Source organism: Taeniopygia guttata, chromosome 5 (assembly GCF_048771995.1).
Source record: "Taeniopygia guttata chromosome 5, bTaeGut7.mat, whole genome shotgun sequence".
Taxonomy (NCBI): domain Eukaryota; kingdom Metazoa; phylum Chordata; class Aves; order Passeriformes; family Estrildidae; genus Taeniopygia; species Taeniopygia guttata.
Window position 1 is genome coordinate 40,060,476 of NC_133030.1, and position 23,437 is coordinate 40,083,912.

At 46.5% G+C, this 23,437-nt stretch overlaps 1 protein-coding gene across 1 annotated transcript; it reads left to right on the plus strand.

Moving 5' to 3' along the window:
- The first annotated feature begins 17,047 nt into the window (after positions 1–17,047).
- Positions 17,048–23,143, plus strand: INSM2 (INSM transcriptional repressor 2). Its single transcript, XM_030274673.4, has one exon. The coding sequence runs from the start codon at positions 20,089–20,091 to the stop codon at positions 21,490–21,492; it is 1,404 nt and encodes a 467-aa protein (XP_030130533.4). The 5' UTR covers positions 17,048–20,088; the 3' UTR covers positions 21,493–23,143.
- The last annotated feature ends 294 nt before the right edge of the window (positions 23,144–23,437 follow it).

Genomic DNA, 23,437 nt, shown 5'->3' on the forward strand with positions numbered 1-23,437 from the left:
TGATAGTACATCATTTAAGATAAAGCAGTAACTCTCTAAAAATATTACTTTTTGAAACCTACGTAATTTTTTTTCTTATTTAATGCGTATTTCTTTTAGTAGTTTCGTCACTCCAGTGGGTCAAACCGGTGGAGTAGTCAACTCTTCACCTGTGGAGGTGAATTGCATCATAAAGGGTGGGACTACCTAAAATCAGCTTTATCACTTGGAAATTGTTCTGTGGGCCTGCACATAATGCTGTTTCTACTGTGTAACTCTTCAATGGATATAGCACAGAAATAGCATGGCATTTCATAATGCATATCATCAGGATTTAATGGAAACTGATGAAGGATAAAGATTGGACAAAGAGGTATTTTGCTGAAAGAAAAAAAAAACAAACCATGGATAGAATTGAATCTGATTTAAAATGGAGAAGAGTGGAGGGAAAGCAGTTGACAATACTGAGATTAGAGAAAAAGCTCTCAAAACTGTTTAAGTTAGCAATATTTACTGCCAATTTTCACAAACAATCACATCTCTATTCAAAGCCACCAGAATTCACTGCTCAGGTGTATGAACAGCACTTTGGCAGATGTGGTGTTGTCTGGCCACTGCAGTGAAAACTGCTGGGATTTGGAGATCAGATGTGAGTCTGGGCAGGGACAAAGAAAATGGGGCAATTTGTAGCATCTTGTATATGAACTTACAACCCAGAGCATTTCCCTGCTGCTTGGTGGTGCTATGCAGCATGCTGAGCACAATTATCACCAAGCACAGAGTGTAGCCCTTTTTCTGCCTTTGGGGGTGAGCACTGACATTTCTCCCCATTTTAGGCTTGGCAGAGAGCATGCATGCTCTCTGTGCAAACACCCAAAACTTTTGCAATGGAAAGAACTCTTTCAGTGGAGATGCTGGATCTGTCCTGGATCTAGTAGTCTCACACCAGGGGGTACAGTGCCAAATCTGCCTGAGCCCAGGCTGTGTGATTGAGCTGAAGTGCAGTAGTACAGCCATATCAGCAGGAGCCTGTGCTCTGACTTGTGTGTCTTCCAGGGAGAGGAAAGGATTTGTTTTGCTTCTGAGCATGAACACGGTGCCAGCCTGTCATGGGATGTAAGGTCTGAAGCTTGGGATGTCTCTGCCCTTGTACTCTGATCTGGGTGAACCCTGATGGGGCATTTGCTCTTTTTAACTGCTTTGATCAAGCAAGAGGAGATTTCATCATTCAGAAGGTCTTGGGTCATGTCAAAACACATTCTGGACTAGCTAGTTGACTCTGCCACCCTCCTCCATTCCCTTCACAGAGGAGAGAGGGGTCCTGCAGCTTGGAGGAGTCCTACCTTTGGAGGGGTCAGGCAGTCTGTTTCCATAGAAGTTGTCATAGATTTCTCTATAGTGGTCACTGTAAGAAGAGTGGCAGAATGCACCCACCTGAACTCCAGCTTCTGGCACCATTTGAAGATTTTCTTGGTGTCAGGATGTAGTGCCACAAAAAAGCCCTTCATGACTGCACACAACCCTCTCTATGTCCCAGCATTGTGCAGGGACACAGAAACCACAGGTAGCAAAAAGACCCCAAAACCCCTACCTTTTTAGAGGTTGGGGTGCTTTTTCCTGCTCAAGATATAGTAAAAAATGTTCCAGCTCCTGGAAGTTTCAATCTAAATTCATACACTTAGGATAAGGTCAAACTTTGTAATACTTTTGTACAAGTATATGTTATAGCCAGGTTTAAATACTGCAAGCTTCAGTTCTTTAAAAATGAGGTTAGTTTTTATTTTCTAAAGGCTTGGAGCTGTGAGAATGGGGAGGTTTGTTAATCTCTTAAGCAAATAAGTAAGCAAAATGCCCTCAAAAGCTTACTCTGAATAGACTTGGAGGTGTTGGAAGGCTTCAGGTGACTGTCTATGGTCTGGAATTCATCTGACAAGGCCCGCTGTATTGCATTTGCCCATCACCACAGCTCATTATATGGAACATCAACTGTCACATATTTTCCAGCACATTATATTTCTGTCTAGGATGTGAAGTTGCGAGTGCTATTTGTTATTTGATATTTAATGCTCTCAGCCTGTTCAAAAAGCTGCTTAGTTAAGAAAGATCAAAACGCAGAGTGACATTTCTCTTTAAAAAAACATTATTACCGAGACTCTTGGACTGTTAAAATGCAAGAACACCATGATAGTAACAAGTGTTATAAAATGTTATTTTAAAGCATGACCTGCTTCCTTCTCATCATCTAATATCATTGTGCTTAGAGGGGGAAGAAGGCTGCATTTGGAACAGTTATCTCCTGGGCAGACAATAGCATCTGGTGATATTAAAATGTCATCAAATGAAAATATATGCAATAGTGTCCACCTCATTTGAATATGAAATGCAAAGACAATCCAAGGCAACTGCTTGTTTAGAGTGATATCTGAATACAAAGGCCGGATCATCAATAATAGATAAAGGGTTTTTTGCTTGTTGTAAATTAGAGGTAGGATGGGTATTGTAGTTTTATTTTTTAATTATTAATCACATTAGCAAGGCTGGCTTTTACAAAGCACCAGGCAGAGTAAAAATGTAAAATACGAAGTGAGAAGAATTAATTTTATAATCTGACACTAGAATAAAGCATCCAAGCCCTCTATCAACTACACTGAAAATTAGATAGTAACATTCTGGTAGTTCTGTCAAAGTCAAATACAGAAGCAATTGTTAAGTGTTGATAGGCAGTGGACAGAAGGTGTAATCCACTGGGAAGGTTTTGATCCAAAATGAAACAGTTTTCTACCCCTGCTAGTCAGGCAGAAATCTAATTACTCTCTTTTGATCTCTATGGAGAGGTAAACCAAAGAATTATAGGTTATGGACAGTTTTATTGATTTTTATCTCAGAAATCAACAAGTGCAGGCTTTACACTTTACACATACTTGCTTAGCTGGTGATAGGATCAAATATTTCAAACTGGCTTTCCCTGCTACTAAGTCAATAAGCCTTTTAGTTGTTTTGTTCAAGTTGCACTGTGGATGTTAATATTACAGAACTTTTGTGCACTTAAATGCTTTGGGGGAAAAGATTGCCAGGTTTATACTTGGGCGTTTTAAACAAAAATCTAAGCATTTTTTTCCCCATCTGCTTATTTCTCTCTTGCAGGACTACAGTGTTATATTATGGCTTTAACTGGACAAGCATCTGTATTTTTGACAAAGTAGAAAAGGACAATGGCAATTCAGCTGGTAACAGCAGCTAAAACAATTTCCAGAGTGCTCATAAGACATTTCTAAGGTGGACCTGGAGCGCAAAGGAGTAGAAGACTTTCTGTTTCTGCAATTTCCAATGCACCTTTGAGAAATTAGACACAATTTTCACTGCTTGAATTCTAGCATTGAAATATACCTTGGTCCTTTGTCCCGTCTCTATGATCTCTATGAGTGCAAGCATTTCCACAAATGCCCACTCAAAATGACTGCAGTTTATGCAAATATTTAATCTCAAAATCCACTAGCCCTCCTCCAAGCTTCTTCCTGTAAATCCTAGCAATTTTGCAGGATGAGTTCAGTCATGGGCATGGAGAGAATGCCTTGATTCTCATGAAGACCCTCTTATGGACCTTTTTGATGAAGTGTAAATGTGTGTGAATGATCTCCCAGGTAGTCTTACCTAAAACCTTGGCATGCAATCATATCTTCAATCCAGCAAACAGGAGTTGTGCTATCAATCTAAAACATGCCAAGATTTCATGCCACCCTTTTAGAGGTATAATTATTTGGGGTCTGTTGTTAATTATATATATTCATGCAATATAATCAGTCTTCAAGAATGTCCATCCAGTCAGGGTCTGCTTGTTCAAATACACAAAAAAGCCAGTTATTCTCACTTAATTCCAGTGTCAGAGCTACTGCCACAGAGCCTGGGATGAGTGTAGCTTCATGATTATTTTGATAGCTTCTCTTCTTCGTGTCCTGGGAGATAAGGCTGTTTCTCCCAGAGCTGCACTTTTTTCTGAATGACTGACAACCCCTTTAGAGGAGAATAACCCCTCTTTGTGCCCTTTCACTCACTCGGAGGTTATCAGCTAAAACTGCACTCAGCATTCAATCACATCTTTCCCCTGTGGCTGTAACTCCTGTTAACACAATTAACCTTCTGATGGGAACATAAAATGAATCTAGGGAGGGAAAAAGAGCAGAAATACATTCCCATGTTAAGGATTAAATGGCCTTAGTGCTTATAGCAGTGTTTTTTCACATCTCTCTCTTCAACAACACTGTGTGCAAGGGGCTATTAGCAGGAAGTCGCCTGTCACAAAATTCTTCCTACTAATCCCAGCAGCTCTTATTTTATCAATGTTGGGGTGGGGTTTTTTGTTTTGTTTTGGATTTTTTTCGGTTTTTTTTTTTTTTTTAAATTTTAAGATTAATGGAAAATATTGTGGAACATTAAACTAGATAGACAAGCTAATATGTCTTTATTTTTGTTTTGGTTTGCTTACCTGCCTCCCCCCACCAAAAAAATTAATCTAAATCTGAAAGATACTGTTCAACAGCCACTTCCCTTTTCTTTGACAGGAGGGCATAATGGGGACAAAAAATATCTGTCTTCTTTTGGGTGTCTTTTTCTATGGTAGCATTTTAAAAGGATAAACAAACCCATTGTAAGCTCATGTTTGTTCTTATTTCCTGGCTGTTTCTGTACTGAGCTCTGTATAACTGTGTATGTGTCCCGCTGACCGTGCTCTAGTGTGTGACTACTCTAAGCATGCTTTAGCCACAGCATTTTTGAGGAATTTCAGTATACTCCCCCACAAACATCTCCTGAAACTGAGATGTTAATTTTCATCCAAATGTTCCCTCTTTAACTCCCTCTCTGCTCCATGTGTGGCTCATTGCCCTGAAGAGCCAGGGGTCAGAGATGGAGGCCAGCAATGCCTCCTTGGGCTCCATGCACAGGCTGGAACCTGTGGCACCAATGGTGCTGTGCAGGTCTGGTGTTGAAAAAAAACTCTGGTCTGGCTCTGGTTCTCACTCTGGTTATCTTGCGAAAGCTAATGCTTTGCCCTACATTGCTCTACAAGAATATTTGTGAAGGATTTCCCCTCAATTTTAAGTCCTTGTATAATGAACAAGTAATCTATTTGAGCTGCTGAGGCAAAGCACTTGGAGGACACTCCCTTGGGCCCATTGACTCCCAGTGGTGAGGCTGAAGGTGAACAGGGTTGGAAGGCACTTGTTCTCTGACTGACAGTCTATACCCACTCTGTGGTCAGGAGAAAGATTCTGGGCTCTTCTAATTTCTCTGATCTTGCCTATTCTGAAGTGGTGTCCAGCAGCAGGTACTTGGCTTCTCCATGGTTTTAGTACTCCAGGTGTTTGCAGATTGTGGTGAAACTTGTAACTGGACAAGGGATGGAAAATCAACATCACTTTTAGCACAGACACATCCTCAAGCACACAGTGGCTTAACTGATGCAGCAGTAAAATGAGATGAGGACATTTTGTGTTTTCCTGTAAGATTACAATATTGCCGATTTTTACTCCACCCCATTTACTATGTTTGCATAAACACAGTAAGTGACCAAGTCTAGCTGCTGAGGTGTGCCTGCACTCTGCCTCTGTTGAATGAGTTTTATGCAATGGCTCTGATGACAGATCTAGGGGACTTTCATCATTGCAGTATTGGATATTTATCATGAAAGTGCCAGATTTGTATTTCCAGCACCATTCTCAGAGGCAGAATTGCTTAAACAGTAACTAAAGCAGGCAGAGAAAGACAGCAAGCCACTCCTTAATATGTAATTCTTACAGATTTTTGTATGTTGTGATGCAAGGGATAATATTATATGTACATTGTAGGAAGAAATGGACAAGGCAAAATAATTATGGTTTTGGGACAGACTTTAATAATGTCCAGTCTGACTCAAATGTTGTTACATTTCCAAGATTCTTCTTCACTTCCTTGTTATAACCCTATTCTCCCATGTAGGGGGTTAGGGGATGATCCATATCATCATGTAAAGTATGTGGACTCCACAGTGTTTCTACTGTAGATTTGTAAAAGTGTCATGAGGCTAAAAGTTATGTTGAAAACACCACAGTTAATAATGTTGGAATGTGTCCCTGGCAAAATGAAAATCTTTGCAGCTGGACACAAGTGCCTTGTACCACTGAAGAAGAGCCAAGGGACCTCTGTGCATCTATCAGTTTGCAGATGAAGCTGCTATAGGGCTTGCAAAAGAAGGTCAAGGAAACAGCTGATGGGAAAAGAAAAAAGCAAAGATATCGGCTGACAACTAAAGCTTGGGCTAATTTTCATTGTAGGTTTTTTTCTCTGTTTCGTACCTTTTTTCTCTTTTCAGTTCGGATGTGTTAGTTGTTCACCTATCCTTGTCCTGAGAATTGATTGTTACATCCATGGGAGATTGCTGGCATGAAGAAAACACTGAGAGTAATTAAAGTGCGGAAGGCTGATGTCAGGATTGCGTCTCCCTTTCAAAGGAAATATGAACTTCACCAGAAAACAGTTTTGTTTCAAAATAAACTTCATTCCAGTGGATGCAGTATCCAGCTGACCCAATTGAAACATGGAATGGTGTAGTGCTGCAGCAATGGAGCATTGACTGTGGAGTTCTGTGGTGATCACCCTTAAGGTAAGGATGTAGCGTAGAAAGACCAATAAAGAGTGAGGCAAGGTTCATCACATGGTGAGCCAGGCTCACACCAGGATGCTGTGGCTTGGTTTCCATGAGATATCAGTTAGCCATTGTCCTTCCCCACACAACTGCCCCAGTTCTCATCTTCTTACACGTTTCTGCTGCTGTATCTTTAGAGGACACAGAACCTGTGTGTGTTTGGGGGGTCACAATGGGGTGGCCCCAAGAAGATGCATTGTGTGACAGGGCAAGGGCTGCACCCAGGACGTGAGTGCAGAAGTGTTTTCTGCTGGGCTGAGCCAGCTGGGAAGCTCATAAGCAGCATGGTGGTGTGTTGAGGGCAATGTCTGGAGCTTGGGATTTCCCACTGGGGAGAGAGACGTAGATATAAACCAAATGGCTGTAAAAATGTGAATGCAGAACATACTAAGCAGCCCTTATCCTCCCAAAAGACATGTGTGCTAGGGTGTTATGCAAATCTTGAAAGGATATAGCCTCCAGCTCATCCCATTGTTGAAAAGGATTAAGGCTCTGCGAGTGCTGGGCACTTAGGGATTATGGTTCAGCATCCAGAGAGGGATGCACCCGGACTAATTTATGGTGGGCTTTATGCCTTCACTGAACACCTACAATTGTTATGATTTCTTTTCCTTGGCTTCTGGAAATGTCAGAACAGATACTCTAACTTTTCCACTGAATTGTTGATCATCACGAACTCTCTTTCCCTGGATCCACACACAGATGTGCTAATAAAAAGCAGTATTTGAGACATGGCACCTTATCTTCTCTGCTAAACTTGGTCACCGCTATGCAGAGCAGCTGCAATCTGTGTCCTGCTTCACTGCCTGAGACCCACAGCTATTCCAGGTAGATGTGTCACCAATCCTCTCCCACAACAGCCTTGCTGTATTTTACCGCCCACAGCACTTCAGATTATTTCTTCATGTAAAAGTTCAGTGTTGTGGTTCAGCCCTTGGGAGTTAATGTCTGAGCTGGCTCTGCAGTACAGGGGTGATGTGGTTATTGGTCCTTCTGATAGGGCTGGAGTAGCCACTGACTGGTGGGAGGGCTTTTGCATTACTACATAATACATCAAACCTCTGCTGCAGCAGCTTCTTCAGAAGAGGAGATAAATTTTTCAGTGCCTCATGTGCCTCTGTGCAGGGCTCTGTCATTCCACACACCAGGGATTTCCTTACCAGCATCAGGGGACTCAGCCAAGGGTGGAGAAGCTTAGACTTGGTTATTCTGAAACATGTGACCTGCTTAACACAGCTGTAAGCTTTTATGAAGGAGTTTTCTCATATAGTCTGGAGAAAAAAAAAAAAAAAGCTTAACTGGGAAATTAACTGAAACATATAGATTATTTCCTCTTCCTCATCTTCAGGTGGAAGTACTGGCACAACCTCCTGCATCAGTGACTGTGAGAAAGTTATACCTTCACTTCATCTTTTTTTCATTGAGATGAACTCCTTTTTTTACAACTCCAGTGTGCAGCTGTGTCTGTACAGTCTTGACTGTCCACTGCTGTTTTACAATCTGCATTCAACAGCACAGAGACACAATGGACATTAGTGACAAGTTATGTCTCTCAAGGGTCTGTATTGGGACCAGTGTTATTTAATAACTTCATTGATTACATAGATAAAGGGTTCAAGTGCACCCCCAGCAAAGTTTGCAGATGACACCAGGCCGAGCATTGAAACACCTGAAGGACAGGATGCCATCTAGAGGGACCTGGAAAAACTCAAGAAGTGGGCCCAGGGAAATCTCAAGAGTTTTAACAAGACTAAATTCAAGGTACTGCATTTGGGTGAGGACAACCCCCAGTACCAGCACAGGCTGGGGATGGACAGACCAGAGCAGTCCTGCCCAGAAGGACTTGGGCTGCTGTGGGTAGAGGCTGGACATGACCCAGCCATGGGCACTCCCAGCCCAGAGAGCCAAATGTGTCCTGGGCTGCATCCAAAGCAGCGTGGGCAGCAGGGCCAGGGAGGGGATTCTGCCCCTCTGCTCTGCTGAGAGCCACCTGCAGGGCTGCATCAGCTCTGGGGGGCCAGCACAGGAAGGACATGGAGCTGCTGGAGTGACTCCAGAGGAGGTCACCCAGATGGTTGCAGGGATGGAACACCTCTCCTGTGAGGAAAGACTGAGAGAATTGTTGTTGTTCAGCCTGGAAAACAGAAGGCTTAGGGGTGACCTAGTTGTGGCCTTCTAGTACGTGATGGGAGTCTACAAGAAAGATGGAAAGAGACTTTATACAAGGACAAGAGAGAATGACTTCAAACTATATGAGGGTGGGTTTAGATTAGATATTAGGCAATAATTTTGTACTGTGAGAGTGGTGAGGCAGTGGAACACATTGAAAGAAATGGTGGGTGCCTCATCTCTGGAAGTGTTCAAGGCCAGGCTGAATGGAGCTCTGGGCAGTCTGGTGTAGTGGAAGTGCCCCTGCCCATGGAAGGGCGTTTGGAACGAGATTATATTTATGGTCACTTCTAACCTAGACCATTCTAGGATTCCATAATTATCAAGTTTTGCTCATCTGAGCTGAAGCTCAGAAAACAATAGAGAAAACTAGGGAAGATGCTAATAGGGTTGAAACTGCTGTTTCAAAACATCTGCTGTTCTCCATTTTTCTTGGCTTCTGCTTCCCACCCCTTTCATTTTAGAATCTCTTGATGAAACAGAAGTAAAATCCACTAGTCTGCATTTCAGAAAGTAGTCTTTAAACTTTCAAACATGGTAGACATTTTCACCTGTGTTTTCCTTGCACAAAAACTGCAATGGAAAAATATCAGAGCAAAATTGGCAGTGTGTGTCCCTGGAGGTCCTTTTAAAAAAAATTGACCCATTCAAAACTATATTCCACCCTTAGGCCTAAATAACTGGTTTATGTTCCAGGTGAATTTCTGCAGCAATTTGCAGTTCTACTTTTTCAATTATCTATTTTTCCCCTATTGAGATCTTATTCATTCCCATTTACTTCTGCAAAGACTTTTTTCCTGTTCATAGTGCCATTATGCTTTTCCCGACTATTTCTTTGAAATTAAGTGCTTGGTTCTTTATCTTTTCCTCATTAATTACTGATGTCTTTTTGACCTCTGCTTTGTAAGCGACCATGCCATATTTCTATTTCCTATCTTTTAGGCTTGTTTAAGATATTTTCTTTCTTTAATGACCTGCTCTGAATAGCTTTGTTCTTGTTTTTCAGTCATTTCCCAGAATGGCCACACAGCCAAACCTTTGCCCTGCTCTCTTGTTTTTCATCTTGTCTCTGCTGTATCAATGGCCTAGTTAAAAATGTATTTTACAGCTCACTGAGGACAAACCTCACTCCATTTGTATAATTATGCTGATCATAATCTCAAAAACCTTTTGCTATGACTGTGCACCAGTTAGAACCTCTCTATTGAGGGCCAGAGGCAGTTGGGTGTGAACAGAAGTGGGTATTGCTTTTAGGCTTGGAGTTTGGCTTAGAAGAACATGAACAGAAGCCATGAATGTTGGATTAATGAAATGTCAGTTTAAATGGCTGAAGACTTTTTTCTGTGTAAAGGTTGTAAGCTTTTTTTGTCAAGCTCTTCAGTGAGATGGGTGATACTTTGGTACTTCAGAAGACTCAAACTTGTCATTAGGTATCAAAATTATTGCTTGGACTGATTCCACATATACCATTTCACAATGCCTTATAGTGGCATTTTCATTTGCTTCTTCCTTCTTAATAATTCTCCAAGTTTTTTTTTTTTGTTTGTTTTATAATTGAAAATATTCAAATAGTTCATAAATTATTTTCCTGTCTTTGCCAAATTTCCCATTAGTGTCAGTGGAATCTCATTTAGCAGGCAAGGTTAGGCTCTACCATCACCTCTCAGTATTCCTTTCTCGAGGAGTGATGGCTAGGAAGGAAAGCCAGCTGCTTTTTTCAAAACTGTGAGAGTTCTGGGCCTTGTTACTGAAATATATTTAATATATGTGTAAAGGAAGACATGATACATGCAGGCATTTGCTGTCATTTTGTTCTTTTAAATAAATAACTGAGTATAATGAGTCTCAGCCACAGAATGAACATAATGAGCCTCCAAAAAATATGTTGTCTGAGAGCAATATTTACCACTGAGGAAGGGATTGTTACAGAAACAAGAATTGTTTAGACGTTAGCGGGTGAGGTAAGAATCTATTAAAGGAATTAAAAGCAAAGATGACTCATCACACACTTCTGCTTATTTGTAAGAGACACATGAAAGGCAGGGATTTCAAAACATTCATATTAGAAAAACATCAATAACAAAGCCCCCTGGTTTAATTTTTCGGTCTCGTGGGCTTCAAAAGAAGATGTGACTTTTCCACGTCTGCCTTGAAAATCACACAGCACTGGAAACTAGAAAAGGCTTTCTTTGCTTTGCTACATTTAATTCTTAGATTTGTTACCTATAGATGAAATTTACACCACTTTCTTCTCTGCAAAAATCTAGAAACTGTTTTTGTTGCATTGAGAGTCAAGTTTCTGATATGTCTCAAAGGGGAAAGTTCTTCTCCTGCTGCTGCTGCTGCTGCTCCCGTGGCTTGCCGAGGAAAGCCTGCCTCACCTGCTGCTCACCACTTGCTCCCCCTCTCCAGCCAACCCACTGCTCTCCCTGCTAAGAAAATCCCTCTGGAACAGAGATCAAGGGAGTCAATCAGCTCTCTGTGCTTTGCTTTCCCTGTCATGGGCAGGAGACCCTTGCAATGGGTTAGTGTAACATTGATTTAGGCACAAAACAGCAGGGCCAGGCTTTTATGAGGTTATGTGGGTACTGGAGCAGAGTGTCACAGAACAGCTGTGGTAGAAAATTCGTCTTAACATGTTTTTCATATGAGGATACAGATAATACTGAGAGTAGAATAGAATAGAATAGAATAGAATAGAATAGAATAGAATTAATGTAAGTACAGAATTTGTATGGGTACCTTTGCTATAGGAGGATAATAGACAACATAGGAACAAAAGCAAGAAAACAGAGAAAGAAGTGAAAGCAGAGGAGAATGTGTACACAATGAAGCAAGCTGGCAAGTTGGCCAGCGCAGTGACTATGTTGGGAAAAGAAAGGGAGATACAGTTTAGCAAGTCTCAATCCCTTTCATTGTACCACTTAAATTTTGCAGAACAATATTATTTCAGATGTCTCCTGTAAATCCATCATCTACTAAAGCAGCCCTTGAAAATGAACTGGCTGGTACAAGCTCCTGCTCATTTTGACAGGGCAGTCAGTAAAGTCCTGATGTGGTGCAAAGTGGTAATAATTTCCCTAGCACAGGAGAGGTACCTCAAGGATCAAAAACACTTATAAGGCTGGGAAAGGGGCAGCCAGGGAGAGGGAAGAATATGACCTGGCTGTTCCCCAGGTGAGATGGAGCCACTTGACGGAGCACTACTGGGGAGAGCTGCACCAGTGCTGCAGTGCTGCTGCTCCTCTCCCTTCCTCAGTTCCTGACTTGGCAGAGCCCAGTGAAACCGAGTGGGGACAGGCAGAGCCCTGCAGCTCTCTGACTTGATGAGAAGTGCCACACATTCAGGAAAATTAAGCTGTGCTGAGCTCAGGGCTGCAGGGTCAGACTCCTGCCAGACTTCTGCAGTCTGCCCCATAGGCTCATTCTCGAGGATGACAAGGGAAGGCAGGAGGAGAAAGGACAAAGGGGCAAGAAGGTTCTGAGATCCTTCTCACATCCTTCTTCAAAAGCTGCTATCAATTCAGCAGGGTCAGCATAAAGTGAAGGCAGCTACTTTGACTTGTGGAGGCATCCTCCCCATACTCTGAAACAGCATCATGTCCTGCACAGGCAGGGTCCAGTAGGCACTGAAACAAAAACTGGCTTTTGGGGACTTTGCTTTTTAGGAAAAAGTGATTCCTTTCTGAAGTGTAACTTCGTGGGGAAAAAAATACCACCAAAAAACTCAAACAATTTCCATTTTTGAGAATTAAGAAAAACTGTTTATTTTAATAATGCTTTTTCTCTTTACTGCATACTATTTAAAAATGCCAAACTGCATTTTTTCCTCCCACTTAAAGGTACAATGAGCCATATAAACATAAGCCATAGGATATTTCAACCCAGGAACCAACTGCTTTCAAATTCATCATGCTCTAAGAAAAATGCCTTTATCCTAAGATAGCAATAGAAGCTGCTGCCATGTTTGCTACAACACATGATACTTGTTTTGTAAGTCCTAACTCTGATATTACAGTTGTTTGTGTATCTTCCAACTGAACATACCGTGCTTCTGTTTAACTGTCTATTTATAGTCATAAGAGAAATAAACATATAAAATAAATGCATCTTGATGCATAGCTGTGCAGCAGTACAGATGTTTTATTAATGAAAATGAATCCAGCTTTTTGTAAGTCATGGCAGCAATATAACATATCATTGTTTGCTTCTCTGTTAGATGGTCCCTGCTGTTTTTACATAGAAATTCCTGTAATACTTAAAGGACATCTGGAAGAATTCAGCCAATTAATCGAATTCACGCAGGAGCTAGGCTAATAGCTGTCTGAAAGGCAGATTACATTAAATCAAACTTGCAATATGAATGAAAGTACTTAATCATACATGCAACATTCATTAGACGTGGCACAGCAAGTGTTTTGATTACTTTAATGAAAGATCAGGTAAAGTGCATCAACTGAACAGATTGAAGAGACAGCATGCTTACAAATGTTTGATTATGTTGACTATCAACAGAAACAGTGCCAGTAATTTATAGCAAAACATATTTGGAGGAGGAGGAGGAGGAGGAGGAGGAGGAGGATGAAGCTGGTGAACTTGGGAGGCAAAATGAAATTTAGGCCTTGTCTCCAAGCACTTTAATTAATATTTAGGATAGCAAGACTTTGATTAAATGTCACAAAAGAAGCAAAACAAATACAAGTGGAGAATCCTGCATGGCAGCTGCTAGGGATCATTATATTAGCAGTACTTGGAGCATGATGCTGGTTTTGAGTCCCCTCTTCTGGCTTTGAAGTAAAGAGGGCTAAATCCTAAATGGAAAAAATATTTTCGAATTTTTTCAAAATGAGATATATGCTTGATGATTTTGGTTTGGTGCTGCTTATCCCCTGGATTCTGCTGGAGACGTCTTCCAGTCACCACTGCCCTTGTCTTCTATGCAGGCACTGGCACCTGGAGAGGGGAAGGAAGCTGAAGGGGAGCTCTGGTTTTAGATCCTTCTGAAACAGTGACATATTTTCCCTTTTCCTACCTCAGCCAGCAAAGCATTTTGCCATTGCCCTTCAGGGTTGCACAGGGCTGTTCACCCACAAAATAAAAAAAGTAGAGAGTCTCCATCCTGACACACTTGCCAAGGCACTGCAACCTCACCTCTCTGAAGCTTCCTGCACAATGAGCATTTGCCAGGTCTCTTTTGTGAAAGAACAAAGTGGATGGGCTCAGAAGCTGGAGGTGAACTGTCAGAAAAGAGCAGCAGCACTCTGGCTCAGTGTTGCCTTTCCTTTGCCCTCCTCTGTCACATTCCCTGCAAAGAGATCAACCACTATTTCCTTTTGGGAGCTATCATCCTCCTTGTTGCTTTTCTGAGATGCAGGCATCCGGCTCAGATGTGGTTTATTTCCTTGCAATGCAATTTTCCATCTTGTTCCTAACAAACAAGCTGTTTCTAGCCAGCTTTCCATGTTGGTTTACTTGTCTTCTCCCACCTCCTGCCACTGGTTTTCCTTTTCAGCATCTCCCATGCTCCATCTGCCCCTCTGCAACTGTTGTTAGCAGTGGTGGCTCCTGCAGTGCCATCTGCCATCTGCTTTGCCGTGGTCAGGCCATGCCTGCACCTCGTTTCACAGTAAATCCTGCCATTCCTTTGCATAGGCAAGCAAAGATGCAGTAGCATACTTCTGTCAGGAAGTGCATCCAGTTCTGGCAGGAAAAGGACCTGGGAATTTGGTGTGACCTGAAGAAAATGGAGGGAGAAATAGGGAGAAATCATGGCGTAGAGGTGGCAGAAAGGTCTTGGGCAACAGCCCTGGGGAATTACCTGTTGCACCTCTGAGTCAGAGGAATTTTATTGAATAAGGTGGCCCTAGAACAGGGGCATGAAAGAATTATTGGGACAGGAGGGGAAGGAAAAAAATGTAATTATTTCCCAGTGGACTCAGCTCCCTGCACCTGCACCACATCCCTGCAGAATTGAATATGCTCCAGTGCCAGCACAAGAGCAGGATGAAATGTGACCATAACAGAATCAAGTATTTGCTGGGATTCATCTGCTCCTGATCTCTGCTCTCTGAAAGCCTCCTAGATTGAGCCCTTTTGGGAAATTAGGCAACCAGCATGTTTCTCTGTCCTGCCTAAACTTTACTGGAGGCAGGCATGGATTTTCCCAGACCAGCATGCAGCAGAGGCATCCCTCAGACACTTCATTTCTCCCACTCTCCTGCTGCCTTGTCTTCTGGTCTCTTCAGTTGTTGCTCTCTCTGCACACAGAGCCATCTGCACACACACCTGCACCGAGCACAGCTGGGACTCAGCCTCCCTAAAAGCCACTACTGATATCCACATAATTGATAACCATGGCCTTCTGTACTAGGAGATCTTTTTTCCAGTGAGCTGCAACATATAGTGATGTTTATGGGGAACAGACTGCTGAGAATCTCATGCCAAAGGAAGCCAAATCTTCCTATTCATGACATGGCAAGATCAATAAGTAAGTCCAGCATGGAAATCTGGCCAATGGCAAATGGCTTCAGCCTGTGGGGTATGAGCTGAAATCCAGCTGAAATCTGCAATGAAGTAATGGAAGTCATAATGGTCCCATCGAGTCTCCTATAGCTTTTATAAGTTGGGGAACATCAGTCAGTCCCCTGGAGAGGACCTGGTTTCCCTGCAATGGGCTATTGCAGATGGAGGTGGGGAAGAACCAAAATGTGAGATTGCACCTTTGGCCCTTCTGCAGCCGTTCACTTATGGAGTAGGGACAGGAGCCATGGCACCTCCCAGTATCACCTTAGTGATGGGGGAAGTGACATGACCAGTTCACAGCATCACTTCATTGGTGGGAAAAGAGGAAGGTTACATGTTTTCATAGTGTCTTCAAAACCCTTTAAATCCCTCTAACCCAAGTACCTTCACAGAACAGTGTTTTCTACCTTCCTTTACAGAAATTTAATTCTACCTTTTTGTAAATATTTGAGCACTGAAGAAAACATAGCAGCTGTTAGCATCATTTTCCTTCAAGAAGCAGATTGTCCTCAGGTAAAACAAAACAGAATTAAGATACTAGTAAGGTCAGTTATATTAGACAATCTGTATCCTCATAATGCAGATATTTCCTTCAATGTCTGTCACCAGCATCAAATCCCCAACTGCAGCAGGATAATTGGCAGCCCCGTTCAAGGGGGAAGATGAAATGGCTTGTGTTACCACCAAAACCAGCCTGGATTTTGTTTAAGTGCTGGAGCCTGGGGGTGGTATCGCTCATCTAGCTATATTGCTGGAGTCATGTATCAAGGACAGGCTTCTGAGGCAGCTTCTGTCTCCCTCCTATTTACTGCTCCATTAATTACAAACCAGATGTCAGGGCAAGATTTAAAAGTCAACTTTATTTGAAATCCTGCAATATAAAAAACTCAACTACAACATTTTTTTTTTGTGGTGGGGAGGGGAAACATGAAGGACAGAAATGTTCTTTAATCTTTTGCTTATAGTTATTCTCTATTTTATTTTTAACTCTTATTTTTTTGAAGTTGTGGTTATTTTTTCTTTTACTGAGTGGCAAAAGGAATTTTCCTTTTTGTTTCTGTCCCCTTAGCCCCCAGAAGAGTTTTTAGGGTTTTCTCTGGGAACCAGACCTCACTTAAGACCATCTCTCTGCCAGCTGGCATTTCTGTCATACATTCCTCTTGCTGTTTATGCCCCAAGACTGTTCAGAAATATAAATGCAGCTGCCCAGTTGCTTGACAATGTTTTATCCGTGGACCATGGAGGTGTAGACCTCTTACTCAGTGTCTGCACTGGTTTCCAGGTGTCCTGGAGCTGCTGCAGACATGGCTGGGGCTGAAAGCAATGGTATCCCAACTTCACAGGCAGAGATGACAGTCTCTGGACAGCTGGGGTGTACAAGGATCTGGATGATGAACTTCTAGTGCCAAACTCTGGAGCACCCTGGGCAATCAGATGGAGCATCCTCCAGAGTCACATAATCATGGAATTGATTACATTGAAAAAGACTTTTAAGAGTTCAACCATTAACCCAGCACTGACAAGCCAACCACTAAACCACGTCCTTAAAAGAAGGCAGCAACAGGGAAAGGCAACTAGAGGAATCTGAAGATTGTCCTCACTTTGGAAGGTCCCCAAGTGGTTGGCCCAGCCATCACTGAATCTGCTGAATCTTGGCAAGGCTTGAATGGGTCCCTCAGGCTTATGTTAGCAGCACAGTTATGAACAAGGCTAAAAGTCCCCTCACACCAAATGAGAAACTTGGGCAAAAAGGGAGGCAGAGCAGTGCTGTACTACTCTTGTTTCCATCCCCTAGCACACTACCATTCAGCCTCAACCAGGGAGGAGGGAATGGACTGAGGAAGCAAAGAATGCAAGACAAGGAACTGGTTCCTCTTGTTTCCACCCTGCCAGTTCCCCACTAGCATTTTTCCACTAGAAGTTTGATTTCCAATTTACTGTGAGATTAACCCTTTGGTTAATCTCAGATCATATAAGGATGACTCTCATCTGTAAGCAGTCAACATGTTTAATCAAGGCCAACATGATTTTAGCAGACTGTAGAGAACACAGTGTAAGGACAGGAGCAATAACACCATTCAGCTCCTTGCTCAGAAAAGCTTTGACCTTAAATAAAGTTTCCCCATAGTAGCATGTTCAGGAGGGTGTAGTGCTGCGCTCTCAGCTAGGTGATGGGACTAATGAAATGTAGTAAGAAAGTGAAAAAGTCAAAATACAGCAAATTTACACAGGATTTGGAGGTCCACAACATTGTTAACTACTATTATAAATTATCTGAATTTTTTAACTGCAAAATTTTTGGTAAGAGTAAAGGAGGATGCCAAGAAGATAAACCCATGTAACAGTTTGGAAAGATTTGAGAATTGGGTGTAATTCTAGTCAGTAGAGTTACATTCTATTGTAAATGGGGGAGGGGAAATAATCACAGAATAATTGTGACCCTTCCAAGTGGGAGCTAGAGCACTGGGAGTTTGTACTGGAGCAGAGACAGCCTGGGCAAACCAGTATATTTATTGGGAGAAATAAGTCACAAGGTGGCTGAACCAGCTTGAATCCCCATGTAATTTTGCTGGTGCATTTGTCAGACATCTGCAGACATTGGCACATGCTGCAGCAAGAGCAAGGTGGAGTGATGGGTTCTACAGTTTTGGGCCTCACCTTAGAAACTGATCATAAACTGGAGGCAAGTTTAGAAAGCTACAAGAGGGCTGTGCTGGAGGACACTGTGAGCAAGGGAGAGGCACAGACGGGCCTCCCGTCTCTCTCACAGGGAAAAGCCAAGAAGAGCCACAGGAGGGACATCACCCGGGGAGATGGAGCAGCGATTCCACATTTGTGACTGTAGGTTACTCCCCAAGCCTTCCCATCATGTCTGGGCCACGTCAGATGATGACACTGGGGGCCTGGAGATACTCCCTGATGCAATTCCAATTTACATCTTTTACTGGAAAAATGTTTGGAGTTTCAGTAACCACATGTGCTTTCCCACTAGTACTCTACCTCCAGGTACTCCTGTTCTGGAAAAGGCATTGCTGGATTCTTCACCTCTTAGGACTGAGCTGGACATTCCAGAAGTGCACATTCCTACCACAGACTATTTTTGCAATGCAACAAAAGAAAATAAAACATTAATGGGAATATTGTTTACAAGGTGAAACTGAAAAAAACTATTTACATACCGCTTGGAGGAGCAGTGGATCTGTAACCAGAGATCCAGTTATTCAGTGAGAAATGTATCTGGGAAGTTCCAGCTACAAGGGTAAAAAATTTTGGGTAACAATCAAGCAGCCAGTCAGTGGAGTGACCTAACTGCATGAAAGCATGGCTCACTGGTCCTGTTTACAGTGGTTTGTACTAACAAAGGGTGATCTCTAGCCTGTGGAGTAAATAATCTAATCTGAGATTCAGTGCAGCCATGAAAATGGAGGAAAATGGGAGAGTAGAGTAATGTAAAACATGACTAAGGCTTTGCTAAGCAAATATAATTGAAGCACTTACACAGAGAAGTGGCTTGAGAGAGTGTGTTGAGCAGGTGGGAGGAATTCTGGTCTTGCATGAAGGCTTCACATCTTTCTTCCACTTCTGGAAACCCCCTCGAACCAGAGGTGCCGTTTCTCTCTTTCTCCTGGTGCTCTCTACTTCCTCCGGCTGGGCGATGCTTCCAGCGGAGTGATTCCGACCGTCCTACCCTGGCAAGGGCTGTCTGGCCCTGGTCAGGCAGGTAGGCTCCGGCGCGGTCATTTCCAGTGCACGCCATCTCATGTACACTGCGGCCAGCGGGTCTGCGGGCGGGACAGCACCGTCCTGCCGCCAAACCCCGGCTCGGGAGCAGGGGCGGTCCAACAGGAGATGCTGGTACCGCGCGGTGGGGCCGGAGGGGCTGCTGAGACCCCGCTGCCAGTGCGCTTGTTCCCCTAAAAGGCGATTAGTGCTTCAGCAAGCACGGCTCCTGCCTTTCTCCAGGGGCGCACCGTCTGCCACCGGGCTCACGGCACCCGCGAACGGGCCGGGAGTTGCACCGGGGCGGGATGGGGGGAGGTTCGGGCGCTTGTGCAGTTTGCTCTACCACAGCCCAGTCTTGCCTCCCCTGGGCTCCGCAGGTTGCCCGCGGGCGAGGGTGCCAAGGGATCAGTCATGGCCACTACTCAGAGCCGTGATTTAGCATTTTACGCTGCAGTGGCAGCTCGGCAGCCCTGCTCTTGCATTGGGAGCTCACCGCAATACCGGAGCTTTCTGGCTACTTCTGGGAAACCTCCTGCTGTGGCTGTGCAGAAGGACGGAGCCAGTTCCCAGCTCTGGCTCCCTTCAGCGGAAGGATGCGCGGGGCGGTCCGTGCAGCCCCGGCAGAGGATGAAGGCACCGGCACGAGCACCCACGACAGACGCTCCTGCTCGAGCACCGCCCGGCCTCTCGGCCGAGGCAGCAGCGCCCGTGACCCAGCTCGGGGTCTCTCCCATCTCGGCGCCATTCAGGCCCCATTCCAGTCGGTCCTGCAGGGCGCCGGTGTGCGCTCCCGGCGGCGCTCCGCCTGCTCCCGCCGCCCGAGCGCGCCCGCCCCGGCGGCGGGAGCCCCGGCCCGCTCCGGCCGCCGCCGCCCCCCGCCGCCAGCGCCGGCCCCAACTCCTCATTGGCCGCCGCCGCCGGAGGGAGGATGACGCCCGGGCGGGAGCGGGCGCCGGGGGTATAAAGGCCGGGCGGGCTGGCCGTGCCGCGCTCCCGCTGCCCCGCGCCGCCCCGCCATGCCGCGCGGCTTCCTCGTCAAGCGCAGCCGGAGACCCGGCGGCTCCTACCGGGCACGCCCGCGGGAGCGGGACCCTGAGCGGGACCCTCCGCCCACCCCGCCGCCGCCCCCGCCGCCCGCCGGCGGGGACAGCCCCGCCGCCAGACAGGGAGCGGAGGAGGAGAAAGCCGAGGAGGAGAAGGGAGCCGTCGCCGCTTGCCCCGCGACGTGGCCCCCCGGCGGCGGCTGCGGCGGCCCCGGGCTCACCCCGCCGGAGGCTCCGGCCGCCTGGGGGGCGACGGGGCCGTGCAGCGCGGCGGGGCCGCGGGCGGCTCTCTTCGAGCGGTGCCTCAGCTCCCCCGCCTCCGCCGAGTCCTTCCCCCTGGCCGCCTCCTTCCCGCCCGCCGAGAAGCTGCTGCTGCAGCCGCGCACGCCGCTGCCCGCCCCGCCGCTGCCGTCGGTGCCCGCGCTGAAGCGGCCGTCTCGGGCCAAGGCGCCGGCCAAGAAGGGCAAGGCCACGCGGAAGCTGAGCTTCGCCGATGAGGTGACCACCTCGCCCGTGCTGGGGCTGCGCATCAAAGAGGAGGGGCCCGAGGGCCGGCCGGGGCCGCCGGCGGGGCGCACACCGCTGGGCGAGTTCATCTGCCAGCTGTGCAAAGAGCAGTACGCGGACCCGCTGGCGCTGGCCCAGCACCGCTGCTCCCGCATCGTGCGCGTCGAGTACCGCTGCCCCGAGTGCCACAAGATCTTCAGTTGTCCCGCCAACCTGGCCTCGCACCGCCGCTGGCACAAGCCACGTCCCGGCCCCAGCGCCGAAGGCGCCGTCTCCGTCCCGCCGGGCAAGGAGAACAGCCCCGAGCGGCGGCCCCGCGGCCCCGCCGCGCCCCAGCCGCCGCCGGGGACCCGTCAGCACCGCGGCGGCGCGGACAGCGCCGGCGGCGCCCCGGCCGACCCCGGCTCCAGCCCCGGCCCAGCTCACGGCGGCGCTCCCGGTCCGGGAGGCGGCCCCGGCGGGGGTGCGTTCGCCTGCCCCTGTTGCCAGAAGCGGTTCCGGCGGCAGGCTTACCTCCGCAAGCACCTGGGCACCCACGGGGCGGCGCGGCCTGCCGCCTTTGGCCCGCCGGAGCGCGGGCCCCTCACCTTCGCCTGCCACCTCTGCGGCGCCCGCTTCCCCTCGGCGGACATCAGGGACAAGCACCGGCTGTGGCACGCCGTGCGGGAGGAGCTGCTGCTGCCGCCGCCGCCGCCCGCGGGGGTCCCCGAGAGCGGCGCGGCGGGAGGCGAGGGGCAGGGCTTCCCCTGCAAACACTGCCCCGCCACCTTCTTCAGCGCGCCCGGGCTGGCGCGGCACGCCAGCAAGTGCCACCCGCCGGAGGGCAGGCAGGTCCTGCTGCTCCAGGTGCCCGTCCGGCCGGGCTGCTAGGCCCGCGGCCGCCCCGGTGGGACTGCTCCGAGAGCCGGGGCTAGCCGAGCGAGCCCTGGCCACGCTGTAATTCCTATGGAAAGTCGCGGCTCTCACGGCTACGACGTCTGAGGAGCCGCCCGCTGACTGCCGGCCGGTGGGTAGCGACGCGCGCCCGCGCCGGCTCGGCGGCGGCTCAGCCCCCGGGCCGCACTGCCGGCAGCGCCCACGCCGGGCCCGCAGGGCAGGGAGCGCCGCGCAGCTCCCCAGCCGCCGTGACGGACGGGGGACGGGGGGCGGCCGCCGGCTCGGCCCTGGACCGGCGGCAACAGGCGAGAAGTCCCGGCAGCATCTGCCGAGAGGCGGGCAGTGCCAAGGCGTTAGATGGCGGCCAAGCGTCAGTGTATCTTCCGTAGCGACGGAGAGAAAAGTACGGCTGTACATAGGGTATCTAAAGAGAGGAATTATTTTTCGTGAGAAAAGGAGCCTGATCTGGTGACCTTGTTTTAATAGCCTTAGCCCCCGAGCTTCAACATTCGTGATGTACTCTGTACTAAGGTAGCCGAGAAGGTAAATGTTCATATTAAGTCAGTGTCAAGTCACATAATAGCTAGCAAAACGTATGGGAAATTAATCGTGCTGTCTGCTTAATTGAAATACGAGGTGTTGATCTATAGCTAAGTACGCATCTCCTGCTTACTCTGTGCTCTAGCAACTGTGTGGTAGGCAAAACACACGTCTCTGGCAGCTGCCCGTTCCAAAGCTGCTCCGCTCGGTCAGTGGCTCGTTAGCGCGGCACGGGCAGCAGCCAGAAGGGCAGCTCGGTCTCACTAGGCTGCCTGAGCAGCGTGTGGCCCTGCCGGCCCTGCACCGCGGCCAGGTGGAAAGCACTCTGCGTGCGGCTCGCCTTTTCAGGCGGCCTCCGACCCCTCTCCTCTATGAGCTGCGCTTTTCATGTGAGCTCCTCCGAGTCTCGTGAACAGCTGAAATTAGGACACGAAGCAGTCTTTAGACATGTTGCCAAAGCGCAGGTGATAGGCTACCTTCATCTCCCTAATGACACCTACCTTTAGCAAAGCAACCTGCGGTGTGTATTCCCTGGCTTTGACAGTGCCCTGGCCAAATGCTTTGAAATGCTGTTGAAGTTACCAGCTACTGACACTTTAGCCAGTATTTGTTTGTTTGTGTATTTATTTATTTACTTATTTATTTTTCTATGAGTGCTTGTTTCTAAATGTGACAGCAGATGAGGCTAAAAATAAGGGCAAGAAAATTCAGTAAAAGATTTAAAAGAAAGCTCATGCCCTTCTTGAATTCAGCAGGGCAAAGTGGGTCAGCTGGTGACTTCTGAAGAACCAAATTGATCCAGTCGTAGTCTTTGTTCTAACACTCTCATACGAGCATGCAAAACATTTCAATCTCTCAATTAGCATCCTCTAAAGCAATTATTTCTGTGGTTTTATATTTTGCTAGATGTATCATGCCCAAAGGATGCAAGCAAGCGATAAGTGCTTTACGTTAAATGTGCTTCACGGACTTTGTCGTTTTAGTTCCAGAACCTGGAAAAGTGAATTAATAAAATATAACCTATTGCAGCCAAGATTTGCTTTCTGACAAAGGAGGCTAAACCTGCAACTCACTAATATGCCAAAAATAAAGCATGTTAATTTAAGTTGTGCATTTTTCTGTCATTTGTTGACAACAGAGACATAGGTAAAAATGCCTGGAGAAAGTCACTAGTTTTTGTTTTTTTTAAAATCATGTTTCCTCTTTCTCTCCTTGTGTAGTCAAAGATGAAGGGCTCCAGATCACACAAACATGATGATTATTAACTCATGCTACAATTAGCACTTGAACAACCAGCCTGCCAGAGGCAACAGCCTATGCTTTGTATTATCTGCTGAGCTACATGCCATGTATTTACTAGATCTGGAGAAAAGTTTTCAGTAGGGCATCCTTGAGAACT

Excerpts from the sequence above, each read along its gene's own strand:
- INSM2 (XM_030274673.4), top strand. The coding sequence starts at position 20,089 with ATGCCGCGCGGCTTCCTCGTCAAGCGCAGCCGGAGACCCGGCGGCTCC.